Raw genomic sequence first — 20,380 nt, 5'->3', positions numbered from 1 at the left:
ACGATAATTTCTTCTGTGACCCATGAATTATTTAGAATTATGCTTTTATTTCCTGACTTACAGGGTTTTGGAAGAATCTTTGTTAATGATTTCTCTAGTGTTCACACTTTAGAATGATTTCATCTGAGGGGCGATGGAGGGTTGCTCGGGGCATGCTGCCCACAGCTGCTTCTCCAGGCAAAGGGCTGACGAGACTGCCAGCAGGAAGCTGACGAGGGCACACACACAGCAGGAGAAAGGAGGGAGGGGTACGGGTGGGGCACCGGCAGCCCCTGCTACACTGATCCCAGGCAACTATCTTCATTCATCTCCAGGGCACTCTTCCATTGTTCTGTTCTTAGAACCTCCTTTCTTGGTACCAAAGATAGCATCTAATAACATTGTCTGTCACCTTACTTTTGGTCACTTGTCTTGGAGAGGTTCCGATAAGAGGACATGGAAAGCTTCCTAATTCAGGTTAACTCTGCCCAATATTTCATTTCAAGAATGTAACAAATAACAACTCAGTTAACCTGTCCCCTTTATGAAAACTAATCAACCACAGCTTCAAAGCCAGGTGATCGCTCTAATTTCCACAACCCTCTGCAGATCTCCTCTCACTGTGCTCGCTATGAACTTAAAAGGAAATGTATTTCATTTTACAAAATATGTCTACATGTTTCAGACAAAGAGGGTTTTCAGAGGACTAAGGAGCTATAGCCTCGCAGCCCTTCCTCCGACTTTGCTGACAGGCCTGGTGTTTTGTCCTCCAGTTGTCACCGCCCAGTTGTAGAGGTCATAACTGCAGTCAAACACAGAGAAGGGGAGATGGCTCTCTCTTTTTATAAGTAAAAACATAAAATGAGGGGAAAAAAAAAAAAACTTAGTTGGAAGAAACCCCAGAAGTCAACTACTTAAATCAAAACTTGCCAGAATCCAGCACTAACTTCAAAGGAAAGCCTGGACAATCTGCCAGGGAACGGGATCATCATGACTGACTTAGGTCTGTCAAACTTCACTCCCAGGTGCTGGGTACTTAGCCACCCCAAAGAAAACTGATTCTGTCAACAAGGAAGAAGGGAAGTTAAGTGGGCAATGATCAGTATCTGCTACAATACCTCAGATGAATTAAAATATAATGGTAAGCACCACAGAGTGAACAAAATATGATTTTAAGTTAAGAGTGATTCTTTCAGTTTAGTAAAGATGCTGCAGAAGAAAAAAAGAATGAAATATCTTCCATGCCTACTCTAGGTATATTTTAAGAAAGTAGAAATGCTTGATCCTGGGACAAATGACTCATACATTTCAGAACATGAAATTGAGGCCCATCCTCAGAAACATTTTTCTGCATTCTGTGAAGTTTCCAGAAGGCAAAGCTTTAATATAACCTAATAATTACCAAACTACTCTTGAGAAAAATAAACCACGGAGCTTTTGTAATCTGTAATAAATATTAAACAGGTCTAAATGTGAATCATGATGTATTCCTTTTGTCGTCAAGATAAAGCAGAATCGAACTGATTAATTAGGCTGGCCAATTTATTCTTCTACTAATAAAATATTACCCTGATAACAAGCTTATAAAAACAATGACTACATGTACAGATGTTAAAAAAAAATAATCTGTGTACCTACATTCCAGGTCTTTCTCATCAGATACATTCCTACTAGTTAAGAGTGGTTTTTGCCTAGTATGCAATATTGGTACTTACTCATTTTATCTTTATGAATTTTGGTGATTTCATTCGACAAATGTACAAATAGAGTAAACAAACAGAAATCAAGAAGATTTCATATCTTTAAAAGTCTCTAGAGAGATCAGATTTAACTGGTATAACAAAATGTCATTCTTGCACTTCAATCTAGGGTTGAGTGAGCATATTTTTTTAACTTAGTATAAGTTTGCAAGCTGCTGCTATTTTTCTAAAAGTGTTCAAAAAGGTTATTTGGTAAAGAGTAGGTAAGTTAACCCTAGTCAAATATAACTGTAAGTTAGACTAGTGAGGTATATCTTTAAGTGAAGTCTGATTAGGTTAATAAGTACCATTAACTTCAGCTTAAATGGCTGAGCTTGAAAGACCACAGACACCACTGATAGGACCTAGAGCTTATGGCTATCAGAAAGTAAAACTCCACATTATTATATTCCAAAAACCTACCTGCCAAATAAGACTGCTTCAAAAAACCAATATGATGTTCATCCTCAAATGCTTCAGACTTCAGAGTGGGGAAGCCATGCACACAGAAGTGTTTGTCTGCATGCTATCCACACACATATATTTGTGATACAATAATTCCATTCAGAAATACTGCGTAATCAAAATGAAATCTAACAGCAGATAGAAAAATGGTTCATTTCAATGTTCAAATCACTGTACAAATGTATCATATCATTTGGTACGTATGAATGTATTATATCAAATGGTAATGTTAAATGAAAATGTGCCATAAAACCAACAGGATCACTTGACCTTAAGTAATATAATGCAAATGGTACTGCGAAAACACAATTAAATGAGATGTGAAAGCAACTATCAACAGTCAGATCTTAACACAGCAATAGGCTTGTCATTGCCCTTAAGATTTTTTATCGACACATGCAATGAAATTTCTAATACTACTAGTGAATCTACAATACTCACTTGGTGACATCAGAATATAAAACATTAAATTATGCAAGGAAAAATACACTTTAGATTAGAAAAATACAAAATTCTCAACATGCCCCCAAACAGCTTTTACCTTTAAATTCCAAGCAACATGACTTGAGTGTTCACTGCTATTTCATCTGACAATCTGAATTTTCAGAGGTGATGCATGGTTTTCATACACCAAATGGACTATTTTCTAAATCCCCCAAATTACTAGTAAGAACAGCAACCTACATTTAAATCTCAAGCTGCTCTCTCCCTTGTCACTGCTCCACCCTTCAAGCAGCAGCAGATGGACATGGCTACTGAAGCCAAGGTGGGCAATACAGCTTGCAATGTGCCCTCACTCTAACAACCTGTCTCGAACTCCATTCATTATCAGTCTGGCACTCCTCACTCCTGCCGACATCAATGTAGCCCTACACAGAAGGGTCCAGAGTGGTAAGAACATCGGATATGTAAACCACAGTAGGATAATCATCCACTACTTAACCATCAGGAGACACACGGCAATAGGGATGTCCCAGGGGGATTTCATTCTACTTGTTTCCTTGAAATGGAATCAGTAGCTCCCATTCAGCTTTTCCGTGTGTCTCACAAGACTTTCTGATAGGTCCCCCTAGTTCCCACTGCCTAACGATGCAAAATTCAAAACTGAGATCTGTGTCCCCAAATCTATTCATCCTCCCAGAGTAAGCAAAGCTGGCCAACTCTATAAAGCAACCTCCAACTTGTCACAGTTGAAATCAACTTCTCCCCTTTTCATACTCTCATGGCACTTGCATATCCATCTCTAACTGAATAGTCTTTAAAAGCCTGTAAGAGTCATATTCATCTTGGTCATATCCATCTTTCCAACCTTAGCTCCTAGTACAGAGCAGACACCCTAACACAGCATACTAACTCAAAGAGGCATGAGAGGTCATGGAAGTAAAAAAAAAAAAAAAAAAAAGTATGCACAAGATCAACTCTCATCTCAGGCCAAAAAAATGTCATCATACACCCACACGTGCATGTGGTAAAAGGACAAGACAAATGAGAAGAGGCATGTAGGGTCTAAACAAGGCCACATTCCTACCAGCCAGGTGTCCTCAGAATGTCAATGCTGCTCTGCTGTCTCTACAGGAATAGCTACTGTAGTCATACTGACCAATTACACGGTTGGAGGAAATCTCACAGAGGCCAACAGAGTCGCAGGCTCCTTAGAACAGGTGCGTTTGAAACAGGCTGGAGACGCAGCCTGGGCTTTCATTACCTGTAACGCTCACTGGTGGGAATATTCTGAGAGAAGTACAAAGCTGATGTCCTTGCTTTCCAGTGCCATTTCTTTGCAGGCAGGGTATGAAGGACAGAGTCTTCTAACTCTTCTTGAAGCAGATCCACCAGCTGTTTATGGGACCCACCATAGAATGCCTCAATGATGAGAATACTCATTGGCCCTTTCAAACCTTCACAGATCCTAGATATTAAGAAAAAAAAAGAAATTCAAATATACATATATATAACTGTTTTAAAATAAATATGTTCAAATATTATATCCAGAAAGTAAATAAAATCATTTACAGACACATTTATAAATAGGTTTATTCTTTTTTAATTTGTTTTATGGTATCTTCCCTTTTTTTCATATTTATTTATTTATTTTTGGCTGCATCAAATCTTAGTTGTGACATGTGGGATCTTTCATTGAGGTATATAGGCTTCTCCCTCATTGTGTCACATGGGCTCAGGTGGCCTGCAGCATGTGGCATCTTAGTTCCCCAACCCGGGATCAAACCCACACCACCTGCACCAGAAGCTGGACTCCCCAAGCACTGAGCAACCAGGGAAGTCCTTGTTCCAATTTTTTTTTTAATATGTAACATGAGATTTGTATTTGGTAATCAATATTTTTACATCATTCACCTTCATAAGAGGAAAGAAAGATGCTTTATTTTTCTAATTTCTGTTTTCTTCATGTCCTAAGATTACTTCCAAATGACTGTTTCTTCTCCTATCCCAGGAAATTTAAAGTCCCCTCCTACTGCGATGTCTCATTTCCTGGATGGAAAGGCTGTGACCCTGACTCAGTAACTTCAGCACTACCTTGGACCACAGTTCTATCTGGACTTGGATAGTCACTGAACTCATGTCCTAACTAAGAATGCCACTACAGGAGTCCTTCATTTGTATGGCCCCTTCCAGTTCAGGAATTCTCTGATTCTGGAATGCTCATGTTAATCCATCTATCAATTCATCAGCTACCAGTGCCTCCAATGAATCCATATTTAAAAGAACACACATTCATACTCAAATATCAACTCTCTAGTGTTAAAAAACTTTAGGATACAATTTCTTGAGACACTTGACACTTCCTCACTATGGTCAATATCCCACCCCCAAAGGAAGACGGAAAAAATAGGGTAAAGCTACATGCTTGTGAACAGCAAAATTTCTACAATCTTTCTTTAAACAACAAAAGCATTAAGAGCGATAAGTAACACTGCTACTAAAGATGTGGTAAAATTTTCATCACAAAGAATTGGCTGTCAAGCAACTTTTTACTTTAATAATATGACTTTTGCTAATGTGCTCAGTGAAATAAAAATATATGTATGAATATAAAAACTTTTATATGTATTTCAAATTATATGCTATTTCCTATAAGAAGTAAACAAGAAATATCACTCAGTATATAACTACATTGTTTAAAAAATATTCCACGTATGAATTCTCTTTTATGACTTAAGTAAACACCATTCATTAAGCACCATATTGCTTTCCGTAATAATGCTGCTGCACAAAATTATTAGTCCCAAAAACTCAATGATGATACTAAGAAAACTGTGCTTTACCTTGCTCAGTCAAGGAAATGTCTGCTTAAATTGAATTTCAAAGCAGAAAGTCTCAAATGGTTCTCAAAGAAATAACTGCAGTGAAAATCTTATTCCTTGATATCTAAATCATCCAACGAGCATTTTGGGCAGTGATATACAAACGTATTTCACTTATATGCAAAATAGGAAGCAGTGTTCCTCATGCGGGAAAGGCATGAATCCTTGGGTCAGGATGATACAGGTTCGAAGGTCAGCTTTGCCACATCCTAGCTGTATGACCTTGAACAAGTTACCTAACATGCAGGACTTAGTCTCACCTTCTCTAAAATGGGGATAATAGTATTAACCTCAGAGATGTGTTGTGAGGATAAAATTGAAGCACAGTAGCTGACACAGTAATTAGGTACTTCCCAACTCGCCCCCCCCACCCCCACTGCCAGGTATTACGCTAAACCAGCTAGCGTGTGTGTGTGTGTGTATGTTAGTCACTCAGTCATGTCCAATTCTTTGCGACTTCATGGACTACAGCCTGCCAGGCTCCCCTGTCCAAGGGATTCTCCAAGCCAAAAATACTGGAGTGGGTTCCAATCCCTTTTTCAGGGGACTTTCCTGACTCAGGGATCTAACTCGGGGTCTCTTGCATCCAGGCAGAGTCTTTACTGTCTGAGCCACCAGGACCTAAGGAGTAAAGATAGAATCCTCCAGCATTTTAAAATCAGTTCTTTTCAATCACAGCTCCCTATTCACCAAGGAAATGTGAATAGGCAATTGAAAGGCAGTGGGTGTTAGATTCAAAGGATTAGATTTGATAGATAGAGTACATGAAGAACTATGGACAGAGGTTCGTGACACTGTACAGGAGACAAAGATCAAGACCATTTCCAAGAAAAAGAAATGCAAAAAGGAAAAGGCAAAATGGTTGTCTGAGGAGGCCTTACAAATAGCTGACAAAAGAAGAGAAGCAAAAGGCAAAGGAGAAAAGGAAAGATACACATTTGAATGAAGAGTTCCAAAGAATACCAAGGAGAGATAAGAAAGCCTTCCTCAGTGATCAATGTAAAGAAAAAGAAGAAAACAATAAAATGGGAAAGACTAGAGATCTCTTCAAGAAAATTAGAGATACCAAGGGGACATTTCATGCAAAGATGGGCACAATTAAGGATAGAAATGTTATGGACCTAACTAACGCAGAAGATATTAAGAGGTGGTGGCAAGAATACACAGAAGAACTATACAACAAAGAATCCGAAGTCAAGTGCGCCTTAGGAAGCATCACTACAAACAAAGCTAGTGGAGGTGATGGAATTTCAGCTGGGCTATTTCAAATCCTAAAATATGATGCTGTGAAAGTGCTGTACTCAATATGCCAGCAAATTTGGAAAACTCAGCAGTGGCCACAAGACTGGAAAAGGTCAGTTTTCATTCCAATCCCAAAGAAAGGCAATGCCAAAAAATGTTCAAACTACCACACAATCGCACTCATCTCACACACTGGCAAAGTAATGCTCAAAATTCTCTAAGCAAGGTTTCAACAATACATGAACTAAGAAATTCCAGATGTTCAAGCTGGTTTTAGAAAAGGCAGAGGAACCAGAGATCAAATTGCCAACATCCGTTGGATCACAGAAAAAGCAAGAGAGTTCCAAAAAACATCTACTTCTGCTTTACTGACTACACCAAAGCCTTTACTTTGCAGATCACAACAAACTGTGGAAAATTCTTAAAGAGATGGGAATATCAGACCACCTTACCTGCCTCCTGAGAAATCTGTATGCAGGTCAAGAAGCAACAGTTAGAACCAGACATGGAACAAAGGACAGGTTCCAAACTGGGAAAGGAGTATGTCAAGGCTGTATATTGTCACCCTGCTTATTTAACTTAGATGCAGAGTACATTATGTGAAATGCTGGGCTGGATGACTCACAAGCTGGAATCAAGATTGCCAGAAGAAATATCAATAACCTCAGAGACGCAGATGACACCACCATTATGGCAGAAAGCGAAGAGGAACTAAAGAGCCTCTTGATGAAAGTGAAAGAGGAGAGTGAAAAAGCTGGCTTAAAACTCAGCATTCAAAGAATAAAGATCATAGCATCTGGTCCCATCTCATGGCAAATAGATGGGGAAACAATGGAAACAGTGGCAGACTTTATTTTGGGGGGCTCCAAAATCACTGTAGATGGTGACTCCAGCCATGAAGTTAAAAGATGCTTGCTCCTTGGAAGGAAAGCTATGACCAATCTAGACAGCACATTAAAAAGCAGACACATTACTTTGTGCCAACAAAGGTCTGTCTAGTCAAAGCTATGGTTTTTCCAGTAACCATGTATGGATGTGAGAGTTGGACCATAGAGAAAGCTGAGCACCGAAGAATTGATGCTTTTAAACTGTGGTGTTGGAGAAGACTCTTGAGAGTCTCTTGGACTGCAAGGAAATCCAACCAGTCCATCCTAAAGGAAATCAGTCCTGAATATTCATTGGAAAGACTGATGCTGAAGCTGAAACTCCAATACTTTGGCTACCTGATGCGAAGAACTGACTCCTTGCAAAAGACCCTGATGCTGGGGAAGACTGAAGGCAGAAGGAGTAGGGGACACCAGAGGATGAGCTGGTTGGACAGTATCACTGACTCAATGAGTTTGAGCAAGCTCCGGGAGTTGGTGAGGACAGGGAAGCCTGGTGTGCTGCAGTCCATGGGGTCGCAAAGAGTCGGACAGGACTGAGCGACTGAACTTAACTGAACTGGGTGTTAACCATTCCTCTTCAGCAGCTTGTATTTCAAATATGAACTGGAGAGTACTGCATATTGTCTGAGGAAAAAGTAAGCTCAGAGACTGAGCTATGCAGCTTAATTATTTCAGGTTGTCTGGAGACTTCATCTCTATGATGCTGTATACATTACATTAATAAACAGCCTCCAAAGTTTAACAAAATGGTAGCCATTTGCCCTTCAAATGGTTGAAGCTTCTAGAAAGCAAAAGAGAAACCAATGAAAGGCAATTTTTAAAATCATATCAAGATTTTCAAGAAAAAATACAAGCAGTTTAACATTAATTTGCTCACTGTATCACATGACACATATCTACTATCTTGCTTTATTTCCTCTGACCTAGTCACACTAAGGTGTATATGCTGTGTATATGCTTAAAAGATCTATAAGAGCTTCTTATAATAATGACCCGAGATACTTCCCCAAGTGATAGAAGGTGATATAAACCACTCTAGCAAATATTCCACTCATATAATCTCAAAGCAACATTAATATTCGGGGGAGAAAAAAAGCATTCTGATTCTTCATTACTCTGCCCTTTTCCATGATTAATCTAGAGCACATGTCATGCCCTGCAGTTACAGATGTTTCTTACAGGTCTGAATCATGAGTTATCTGCAAACCATCAGCCACTGTGGAGGCAGTGCGTGTAGGTGCCGCTGCAGATTCAAGACACTCAGTAAGCAGAACTGAACACCAAGCATGTGGGAGGTTGAAAAATAGAAAAGGGGAAACAAGATTATAGTTATAGTAGATTTCCACCCCTTTAATAGCTCAGTCAGAAGAGTGAAATGTACAGGTTTGAACTAGCGTTTACTGAAACATTCTTCTAGTGGCCAAAGGGTGTGCCTGCATTTGGGGTATTTTTCGAGGGAAAGTAACTATGTCCTACCATCTCTGAAAACTATACTTAGTGGCTTTGATTCATGGAAATTTGTTCTGCTTGTTTTGTGGAGACAGACATATCCTGGCAGTTCCCCACTTACTTCTACTGCAATGTTTGCGGCAAGAAGAAAATATGTTCTTCCCTTATAGTCTTCTTTAAGCACAACCTGGCAGAAAGATGATTCCCATTAGGTGCAAGCAAAAGAGGGGAAGCTGATTTTTAAACATAAGATTCAAACCAAATGTCATTATAGCACATTAAAGAACAGCTCAAATACTTTCACTGTGCTTGTTTTGTTTTAGAAACACTGCTGGAAACATATGAGCAGTAGTTTAAAAAAAAAACAAAACACTGCGTTAAAAAAGAACCTTTGCTGTTATGCTGGAATTTACTAAAAGATAAAGGGAGTACACCATTTGCCCATTTTAGCAATAAGCTCAGAAAACTACAAATGGTCACCCTGACACTAGAGGTGCTCATGAAGGAAGGAATACAGACAATTTTGCACCTAGAGCAATGGCTACTGGAGAGTGAATGAGCGGAGCAGAAGTAACAGGGCCTCAACACTGAAAGTCCTTTGCTCCACAGGATGACAGCGTTCCCTCCATGGCAGGAGGCTGGGACCAGATATTTGCTGGTGAGCCTACAGGTAGCCAAATGTCTTACTGAGGTGCCTGGATTTACGAATCCATTAAAGTAATAGTACAGGTACTACCACAGATGATAAGCCCTGAAACAATTAAACAAAGTAAGTATATCAAAATTATGAGTGTGGTATTTTAAAAGGAAGAAACCAACAAACAAAAAACTTCCTACATTGGAGAATAAACACCAAACAGAAAGCCCATGTCCTTTCTACATGACACTAGAATGATGATATTTTATGAGTAAATAGACAATCTGTTCATACTCCCTAAAAGAGTATGAAAAATGTCTCAGATAAGTTCTTAACAACTTTTAAGTTTTCCTGCTTAAATAAGTAAGTTTCAGTTCTAAAAAAAAAAACCTCATCTTCAGCATATTTTATCCCCCAGTGACACCAGATGAATGAGAATCTGCTACACTATTAAAGCTTTACGAAAATTTAATTCATTATCAATACTATGATTTAATGATACATGGTTAAATGCTAAACATTAAATTAGCAATATAAAGTGAGTCAAAGTGATAGCTTGGACATAGGAATTTTAAACCGCTTCAAGTTTTATTTAAGATCATCAGAGGTCAAAATGATCTGAGAATTACCTACCTTTCAAAAAATTTACATTCACAAGTAAGAATGTGAGGGAATACAAAATGAAAAATTATGATAGTATTTCATATAAATATTTTGACCAAAATGAAAAGGTGCCATTAGAGTCATCTCAATTAAAAATAATAATGCATTGATAAAATCACCAAGAACAAAAGTAGCCTGAAACCAATGCTGTGAGTATTTTAAAATCTGTATTAAAAACTTTTGTCATAGTACTTGCATTTATTTTAAACTTGACCCAATTTCTTTATTCACTAAGCCATGATCACTTCCAAGGTAAACTACATTTCTGTCTACCTCCTCCAGCAGTGACAACTGCTGTGGTAGTTGAGTTTTTTTGTTGTTGTTGCTTTTAACAGTAATAGCTAAAGGAAATTTGCAATATGCCACTGACATAGAAAAAGATGTACTATGTATAAATATCTCGTGTGGATTTTTAAAAACTAAACCTAAGTTACATTAGAATCCCATAACTAGCCCTCATATATGATGTCAGTGCAGTTACCTATAATATTCAAATAATTTTCCAACCAAATACCAAGTAACAATTTTAAATTAGAGGACCTGTTGTATTAAAATATTCCACAGACACCTTAGCACCATTAGTTGTGGGAAGGTATGGTTTCAGTGATGAGGGTTTTAACGGTTTTAATCCCACACACATGAGAAATTGATTCCACAGGCTAATCCACATATGGCTTAATACCTTAAACTTCAATCAACTGCTGGAAATATATTTTCTATTTGCCTATACACAGCATTTGGAAAGTTGAGCTTGGCAGAGCAAATATAGAGAGCTTAAATACAAAATGGAGTACATTGAGGAAAGTAGAATTTGAGTCGGATTTCCCAGTAGGTTATCAGAGATTTACCTGGTATTTTCTAACTGACCCTTTCCCTTCTTCCCTTCTGAACCTCCACCCACCAACTCCAACACACCCAGGTTCTATTTAAAAAGCAACCAGTAACCCAGCATAGTAAAACAGGGTAGCGCTAAGAAAAAAGTTCATGTTACCTTCCAGCCCACTCACTTATTTTAATGATTCATCAGGGAAACCCCAGTTGTTAAAATATACCTGAAATCTCATTAAATAGTAAAAAATGAAAAAAAATAAAAAGCATGAAAAGATTTCTGCTTTGAAACATGTCATCAATGATTCCCCTAACAGAACCTACTGAGGGAAATATGCAGTAAAAATATATTTTACTATTGAATAAAGAAGTTTCCTCAAAGTATTATAAAACATTCTATGATCACATGCAGGGAAAAAAGAGACAAGGATAAACGGATCCTATGAAAAAGTTATTTTTTAAAATTTCATAAAAGTCATTCATAGCAAATACATCCTAACTTCTAAAGCCTCAATGTAATCTCTGAAGACTGATAAATAATCAGACATCAAATGCAGTGCAAAAAACTCGCAATCCTAAAATTATAGGCACTGATAATATTATACATAAATAAAGAAAAGTCTGACCAACAGTAAGGCATGAAATCAGATCCTGAGCATTAGTTTGAATTGAAAATAATGTACAACAGAAACTGATCATTATTTCATTATTTGATCATGGGGCATACGGCCTAACGTTTATAATAACTTGTACACAACTGTGTATTTAAATAGCAACATTTTTTCCTAAGCCTTAAATTCATACTGAAAAAGATGTGGCAGAAAATTCTATTCCATTCCCCCACAAGGCTACAGATATTCTAATTCCATCAACTCTGACTTTTGTTTCTTCTTGTGGTAACTAAGTGAGGATTTATGCACCCGAAGCAAAATTTGGTAAGATTTATATGCTACACCATTTGTGAGACAATCTAAAGCTATTTTCAAGCATGCTGTTCCAAACATATGATTTGCAATGATCTTTTAACACATGCTCTTTTAAAATTATAATCTTATATGCATATATGGCTATTTAATTTTCCATGACAAATATTTTCATTCTTTCTAGATTTGGGATTTAACTTTCTGCTCAAAAATATCCATTACTTACGCCATGACTTGGGTTAACAAAAAGTCCTGGTTATAACTAACAAATGCAAATTCGACAAATACCTACCTGTACCAACATTATGATTTATTATTCACTTATTTTCACACATATATAATTTCTACTAACAACTAGATGTGTGTGTACATATATATATGTATGTATATATATGTATATATATTACAAGTTCATTACCTTACATTTTTTAAAGTTATATTCAACATTATATAGCAAAATTGTAACTTTGAAAATTTTTGTGAGTGTACTGGTTTAATTCTACTGACAAAATACTAACCTTCTTTCAATTTTTCATTGCTATCAATTTCATGAATAATTTTAAACTATAAAACCAGCAATGAATTAGTTCTACTGAATACTAAGATTTTTTCAATTTGCTGACATTTTAAAATGTGGCAGCGAATTTATGAATCAATAGAATATTTTATACCAGAAAATTATCTCATCACTCATTCGAACTATTGCATTACCCTTTTAACTGGGTCTCCACGCCACCACGCAATCTGGTTCCCAACACACTATTCTCCATGATCCAGCCACAAATAATCATCCAAAATGCAAATCTGATCATGAAGTGACAAGCTCACATACCTTCCATATCTCCATCACCTAAGGACAAAATTCAAGGCGCTAGACCTGGCAGTTACGACCTTCCTTTTCGGGCCTATTCTTTTCTTTTCACTACAGCCTTGCTTCCCCTTCTCCCACTTCAATCCTCTTCCTCTACTTCCCCAGTGTCATCGGAGCAGGTGTCAACTTCTGTGACATCACATCTTTGTCTTTCTTCTATCAGTCTTTTCTTCAAGTTCACCTGATGAAATTTTCTTAAAATTTCTGCACATCAATCACCAACTCTATGAAGCCTTTCCCGGAGCATCTCATAAACATGACTTGTTTTCTACTTTGTATGGTATCATCAGACTTTTTTCACTCTATTTCTGCATTCTGCTTCCTATGGGGCTGTAAAAAATTTGGAAGATAAGGGCCATGTCATTGTTTTCTCAAAGGGCTACCCCAGGATCTGCTACGTAGTGAATGTCACTAAGCTTTTTGTAAAGCTGAACTGAAGATTAGGAGGAAATGGGAAGTTGATTCTGCCTTTAAAGAAGTAACACTGCTTTCACCTTAACACCAGTCCTGAGCAAATCAGTGTCAGGCAGCAGCACTATACCTGTTTCCATTATTAATGATTTCCATATTCCTGAAGCCTAGACTAAATCAAATAGCTAGTACATCTGAATACATTTTATATTTATTCTTTTTTCTTACTGTTCACAGAAATCAGAATTTACTGAGATGAGTAACTTATTTTCATGTAGATATGTGGTTATCCTAACCTACTAATACAACAGAAGTAACTGTGATTAAAGAAGAGGGAGAAATACCATAAGCAATTGAATTCTAGGCCAAAGCAAGTTTCATGGCCTCAGAGAATATCTGTGAGATCCATGAATTTTGAAAATCACCTACAGTTTTTTATTCTGTTTGATCTCTTGTCATCCTAGTTTAATACTAGACATGGAAGTAGGATGAGAAACCAATTCCCTCATCATCAATCTGGAGATCCCATTTCACGTTTAGTAATTAGGCTTTTATTTAATGGGGAAGAAAAAAAGGCATTTTAAAATACTTTCTGCCAACAATTATGCATTTTATAAAAGTTTGACAAGATGAATAATGCATTTGCTTTCTCAAGATGGCAATTCTCCAAGCCTTCCACCTTCCTGAAACAGGCTGCAAATCAGTTCAGTGGGAGAAAATGGGGCTACATGACCCATTCAGATATGGATACCTAGGTGCAGAAACCAGGGTGAATTGCAAAATCATAGGTGGAAGGAAGGCTGGCGCCACTGTTCCACCACTTCTCTTTGACAGAAGAGGAAATAGAGACTACTGGAATCAAAGAATAAGTGACCGAAAAAACAAATATCACATATATGTGGAATCCAGAAAAATGGTACAGATAAAGTTATTCCAAAAGCAGAAATAGAGACACAGATGCAGAGAACAAACACACGGACACTAAGTGAAGAAGCAGGAGTAGAATGAATAGAATACTGGGATTGACGCATATACACTGCTACCTATAAACAGACAACTAATGAGAACCTATTGCAGAGCACAAGGAACTCTACTCAGCGCTCTGCGGTGACCTAAATGGGAAGGAAATCCAAAAAGAGGGGATATACGTATACATATAGCCGATTCACTTCGCTCTACAGCACACGCTAACATAACATTATAAAGCAACTACAGTCCAATAAAAAAATAATAAAAGAATAGAATTTAAAAATTAAAATGCTTAATGTTTAATTTAAAAATTAAAAATCTAATGTTTAATTTAAAAAAAATTTTTTTAATGTGATAGAGCAAGGGTTTAAACTCAGAGTTTCTAACCCCGTATTCACATATTTTCCCATTGTACTTCACTCCAGGCATATGATATGACCTAAGTAAAAAATGCCTCCATTTCCTAGTCTAGGTAGTTTTTGCATTAAATAACAACATATTATTATGTAAATAATATATTGCAGTATAAATGTATATGTTCACGGGATGTAAATGTCACTATACGATGATAAATACATTTATTGTATAATAGGGTTAATATTGGGGCTCTCTCAGGGGCTCAGTAAAGAATCTTCCTGCAAATTGCAGGAGACACAGGTTCAATCCTTAGATCACGAAGATCTCCTGGAGGAGGAAATGGCAACTCACTCCAGTATTCTTGCCTGGGAAATCCCATGAGGAGCCTGGTAGGCTATAGTCATGGGGTTGCAAGAGTCAGACATGACTTAGTGACTAAACAACAACAAACATATTTAATGATAACTCCCATTATTCTGTAAATCTAGGACATCGGTGATATAAGTCACACAGAGAGAGAGAAGTCGCTCAGTTGCGTCTGACTCTTTGCGACCCCATGCACTGTAGCCTACCAGGATTCTCTGTCCATGGGATTTTCCAAGCAAGAGTACTGGAGTGGGTTGCCATTTCCTCCTCCAGAGGATTTTCCTGACCCAGGGATCGAACCCAGGTCTTCCGCATTGCAAGCAGATGCTATATTGTCTGAGCCACCAGGGAAGTCACACAGAACTGAACATCAAATAGTTAGGATCACAAATCTCAAACTTCTGTGATTTCTTCCTGAGTCCAGCATAATCAGTCCTCTCCCTTTCCCTCACAACCTTTATCCATCACCCACCAGCTCTAGACTGGCAACTTTTTCAGAGGATAACAGGATGGATGAAGGACAATATCCAAGATGCATATAACAAGAATGGGGTATGGAGTGGGAGGGGAAGAGGTCAGGCATAGGGCTATGTTCAGTCTATTTCATAATCTGCTACAGTCACCACTAAACAAAGTCCAAGTCCCCTTGATAAAACAATCTGTAGTACTTCTCAGTACTTACTCCCTGTAGACCATATTTACATGAGTGATTATGTAAGACCCATTTCCTCCCCTGGATATTAAGTTCCATGAGGATACTGAACAGGTCTACTTAGCTACCACTAGACCCTCAGCAAGCAGCAAACAGAAGTTGTTCAACAAATGTGGTTGAGTCAATAAACCATAAAACCCCTTAACAACGGCCTTGATAATTTCTTCCTAATTCATTCAAGGTCACAAATACTCACCCTTTACTACCAAATTCATTCAAGGTCACAAATACTCACCCTTTACTACCACTAATTACTATTTATTCTCACAAAGATAACTTAATGCACACATTCTATCATCATCTAAATATAAGAGGTAGCATTTTATCATATTCAAAATGATACACTTTCTAAGGAAAACAGTTCTGCCAGTAGTCCTGGTGAGGTGTTTAGAAGCCATGTTTCACATCATGGGCAACTCTACCTTCTCTCCCTGACTGGACTCCATAAGAATATTTAACCCTAGGACAGTCAAGTCTATAATTAAAGGATTCAACTGGTTAATCATTAGACTGACATTTTTTTATTAGACAGAGGCTCTATCTTGCTCTACAATTCACTCTACATTGACTTCTATGCCAAATTTTAACTCAGACCTGGTTTGTGCAGGGTAATTATAAATATACACACCATAGAAATTTAAAATAAAATGACTGGTTCTTAACTACCCCAGTGCTAGCATGTCTCACTCTAACATCTTCTAAGAACTTACTCTGTATTAACTAAGCCAAAAATTGTTGAGACGTTCCCTCTCCTAGTAGGAGGCACATATCACATTTTCAGTTAATTCTGAAACTGAAATAGCAAGGTTACTCTAACACAAATACATTCTCAATGTCCTATTTGAAGTACAGCAACCCAAGCAAACATGGGTGGCATTCCCCTGATGAGTTGAAATAAATGTCACCAAGCATAATGTTCTGGATTTACTCACTTCCACTGAAAAATAAAAAGGACATAATCTCACGATCCAATCTGTTTATCAGTGAGGGAAACCAACTTAAAAGAAAAACAAAATCCAGGGGCAAAAGAATATCAGGCAAACAGTTCGGAGACAAAAGATAAATTTCCATAGAGGATTAGAGGGCTAGAAATAGAAATCCTTAGTACTGATGTTAGATACCTTTAATATTTTAATATTCATTTTGTATCAATGAAAGTACCCTGCAGTAACATGCTTTTTTAAATGGTATTAGTAAATATGAGGGAAAGGCAAGATTAGAATCTGTCCTTTAAAATCCAAATCAATAAAATCATAAAGATGTATCAATTAAAATATTCAGTAACACTTCTCTCATCTCCAAAGTTCCACAGGAATACAGAAATTTATTAGAAATAGCATTAGTTAAAAGTGCATTTTCTTCTATTTGTTTACTGCAGCAGGTTTTGTTCTAGTTGTCATATATTTCTTAAGCAGCTTCTGATTTGCCAACAGTCTAAGACATTTATTGGTGACTTATGAAATCATCTCTAGATAGAGTCTAGAGATTGTTACTACAGATAAATTTTTAAAAGTCCAGAAACCCAGTTTAGACCAGGGCTGAGTAAATCTGGGGCTAATAGATGTGGTAACGAGAGCTCTGTCACTATTTTTAAATATTACAAGGGGCTTATCATTAGCTACTCACTATTATAAGAAAAAGAGTCAGTCTGATAATAATAGACTGGGATTTTAATATCATGAAGGTATTTAGGAATGAGTCTGTTGAGTAAAGTAAAGGCATTATGCAGACAAGGATGGATAATTTCTAGAAGGTCTACTATTCTCCATAGTTTTGTACAGGCTTGCCCATATCATCTGACACAAAAGTTTCCACTAAAGAAGATAAGAAGCAATAGCTCAAAGTTTCCTGATTGGAGCAAGCACTATGACTTTTATCTATCTAGTGGCCTTGTTTGTCACTATTATCTCTTTATCAAATGGTTTTTCAAGGAGACATTCCAACGATACAAATATTTTGTCTAATGAGGCAGACCTTACAGTACACAGTATTCTTTGCAAACTACTCAAAGCCACATTCTGCAACCTCACCATCTCTTAAGTAAGTAAGTTAATGGTTTGCAAATAGAGCATTCAAATAGAGTAAGGTAGCCTGAGAGTTAATTAATTCTCCCTTGCATCCCTGTCTGGCATATATGCCTACCTTATCTGTGACTCTAAGTCTCTCTACTAGATTAATTAGCATTCAAAGTCAACAAACAGCCTAAATCACTGTAGAGAGAGATTATAACTTAAACTCCTAAAACTAGGTATATAATATCATGTATTTCATATAATAGTTCTTCAATTGATCTTAGTAGAACTGAATGAAGTAAAGAATACCTTGTTTTTGCTTATTATCCCTCTTGTTGAATGTTCCTTTTCCTGCTTTGTTTCTAAACTATACTTGCAAGACCTAAATTTAAAATATCAGATAAATTCCTTCAAATTGTTTACAGTAAATGTCTGAGGGGCACAATGTGTTACCTTTCCCGGGATGACCTGTATATGACAAAGGAGCAACAGGTGATGATGAAATTTCAGCCATCTGCAAAGTACAGTTGACCCATGAACGACAAGAGGAAGAGGGGGTTAATCCATGTATAATTCATAGTAGGTTCCTCTCAATGTGTGAATTCAACCAACCACAGACCCAGAGGACTGCGGTATTTACTACTGAAAAATATCTCAGTATATGCAGACCCGCGCAGGTCAAACGAGTTGTTCAAGGGTCAACTGTAAATCAGGATAGTTTGTGAATTAAAGGACACTTCTCAAGTTCTGAAGGCTGGTGCCTACTCTACTAATGCATAACGCTAGATTTGCTTGGGAGGATTAAAATGTCCTTTCACATTAGAACATAATACAAAAGGCTTTAAAATTATGCATATCTTTTAATTCAAAATTCCTTATAAGAACTAACTCTGCAACTTGTCAAGAATCTTTTAATTAAAGCCCTTGCCCAAAATTGAAAGCAATCAAAATATCAAAAAAAAGAGGTGGGGGGAATCTCTGATGATCAAATGATTAATGATCAAAAATTATAATAGAAACTATTTACTGCGAATTCTTGGCAGTCCAGTGGTTAAGACCCCACACTTCCACCACAGGTATGCAGGTTCAATCCCTGGTCAAGGAACTAAGATTATACTCTGTGGTGTGATTAAAAAAAAAAAAAAAAAACTGCTTATTGGCATGGGAAAATGTCTCAACTATTGTATGACTGCATGAAATGAATATACAAAAATATATGATGAAATGACTTAGATGAGCATGAAGATGCACACATGCAGACATGCAGGCATAAACAATCATTTATGGTAGAACTATGAGTAATTTTGTTTTTCTCATTGTGCTTCATTTTATTCTTCAAGTTATCCTCATTGAATTTGTTTCAACTTGCAATTAAAAGAAACTATAAATTTTTCTTAACTTTAGGGAAGGAGGCCAAACTGTCTGAAATGACAGACTACTTCCCAGTTTCTGAAGACTTACTCCTCTCCAGGAGATTGCAAGTGGTCTTCAAATCATTTTAACCACTTTTTCTATTTGAAACTCATTAAAAACTATCATCAAGGGCTAAACTAGTGGAGTTAGGGTTAGTCACAAACACTATAATTTGATTTTGCACATATTGCTTGTCTAATGCTTGAAATAAAATAATTAATTTAAAATGTACTTGAATTACTAAATAATTGCAAACAGATCAAGATTTTTATTTACTATATGTAGGAAAACTAGAGGCATATTTGGACAGTGTGTTAGGAACTAAAATACTATTTTGGTACGTATGGTTTTGAATAGGAACATGGGTAGGTATAGCATGAGCTCAAAGTTTTAAATCAAGTTCAAGCAAAATGTCAAAATTAATTTGAGCCTTAAATAATTAGGTACAGGTCTTGAAATGAGAGGAAATATTCAATTACAGTGAATAAAATTGAAAAGAACTTCTAGCTTCACACAACTTCCAAAGTGTCTGTACTAACAAAGCAGAAAAATGTACTGCATAATCATCCATATGTGTTACACATGTTTAAGAAAAGAAAAAGACTGATTGGCTATCCAACTACAAGAGACACTATCTTAAAAGACTGTCTCCTCTCATAACCACTCAGATATTTCCTATATTAGATACAGGCAATAGGAGAATGGATACTCAATAAATATTAATTTGATTGTAAACTTGATACAGCTGAATTTTATGACATGTGAATTATATCTCAATAAAACTGTTATTTTAAACATAAATAAATAAATAAACATTAACTCAATGGCCTGCCTTTTGAGAAATCTGTATGCAGGTCAGGAAGCAATAGTTAGAACTAGACATGGAACGACAGACCGGTTCCAAATTGGGAAAGGAGTACATCAAGGCTGTATATTGTCACTCTGCTTATTTAACTTATATGCAGAGTACATCATGAGAAATGCTGGAATGGATGAAGCACAAGTTGGAATCAAGATTGCCAGGAGAAATATCAATAACCTCAGATATGCAGATGACACCACCCTTATAGTAGAAAGCAAAGAAGAACTAAAGAGCCTCTTGATGAAAGTGAAATAGGAGAGTGAAAAAGCTGG

At 36.9% G+C, this 20,380-nt stretch overlaps 1 protein-coding gene across 4 annotated transcripts in view; it reads right to left on the bottom strand.

The window, feature by feature from the left end:
- Positions 1–20,380, bottom strand: part of GTDC1 (glycosyltransferase like domain containing 1) — a 406,950-nt gene that overhangs the window by 290,876 nt on the left and 95,694 nt on the right. For 2 of the 4 annotated variants that reach the window (XM_061135437.1, XM_061135439.1), the window contains 2 exons: positions 9,206–9,271; positions 3,889–4,092 (listed from right to left, as the gene is read on the bottom strand). In XM_061135437.1, coding sequence (XP_060991420.1) covers positions 3,889–4,067 — 179 coding nt within the window. In that variant the 5' untranslated portion in view covers positions 4,068–4,092; positions 9,206–9,271. The remainder of the gene's footprint in view (positions 1–3,888; positions 4,093–9,205; positions 9,272–20,380) is intronic. The other 2 variants (XM_061135436.1, XM_061135435.1) reach the window with 1 other exon arrangement.

This window comes from Dama dama, chromosome 33, assembly GCF_033118175.1.
Source record: "Dama dama isolate Ldn47 chromosome 33, ASM3311817v1, whole genome shotgun sequence".
NCBI lineage: Eukaryota > Metazoa > Chordata > Mammalia > Artiodactyla > Cervidae > Dama > Dama dama.
Note: the sequence above shows the minus strand (reverse complement) of the source record. Positions and strands in the feature narration are given on the sequence as shown.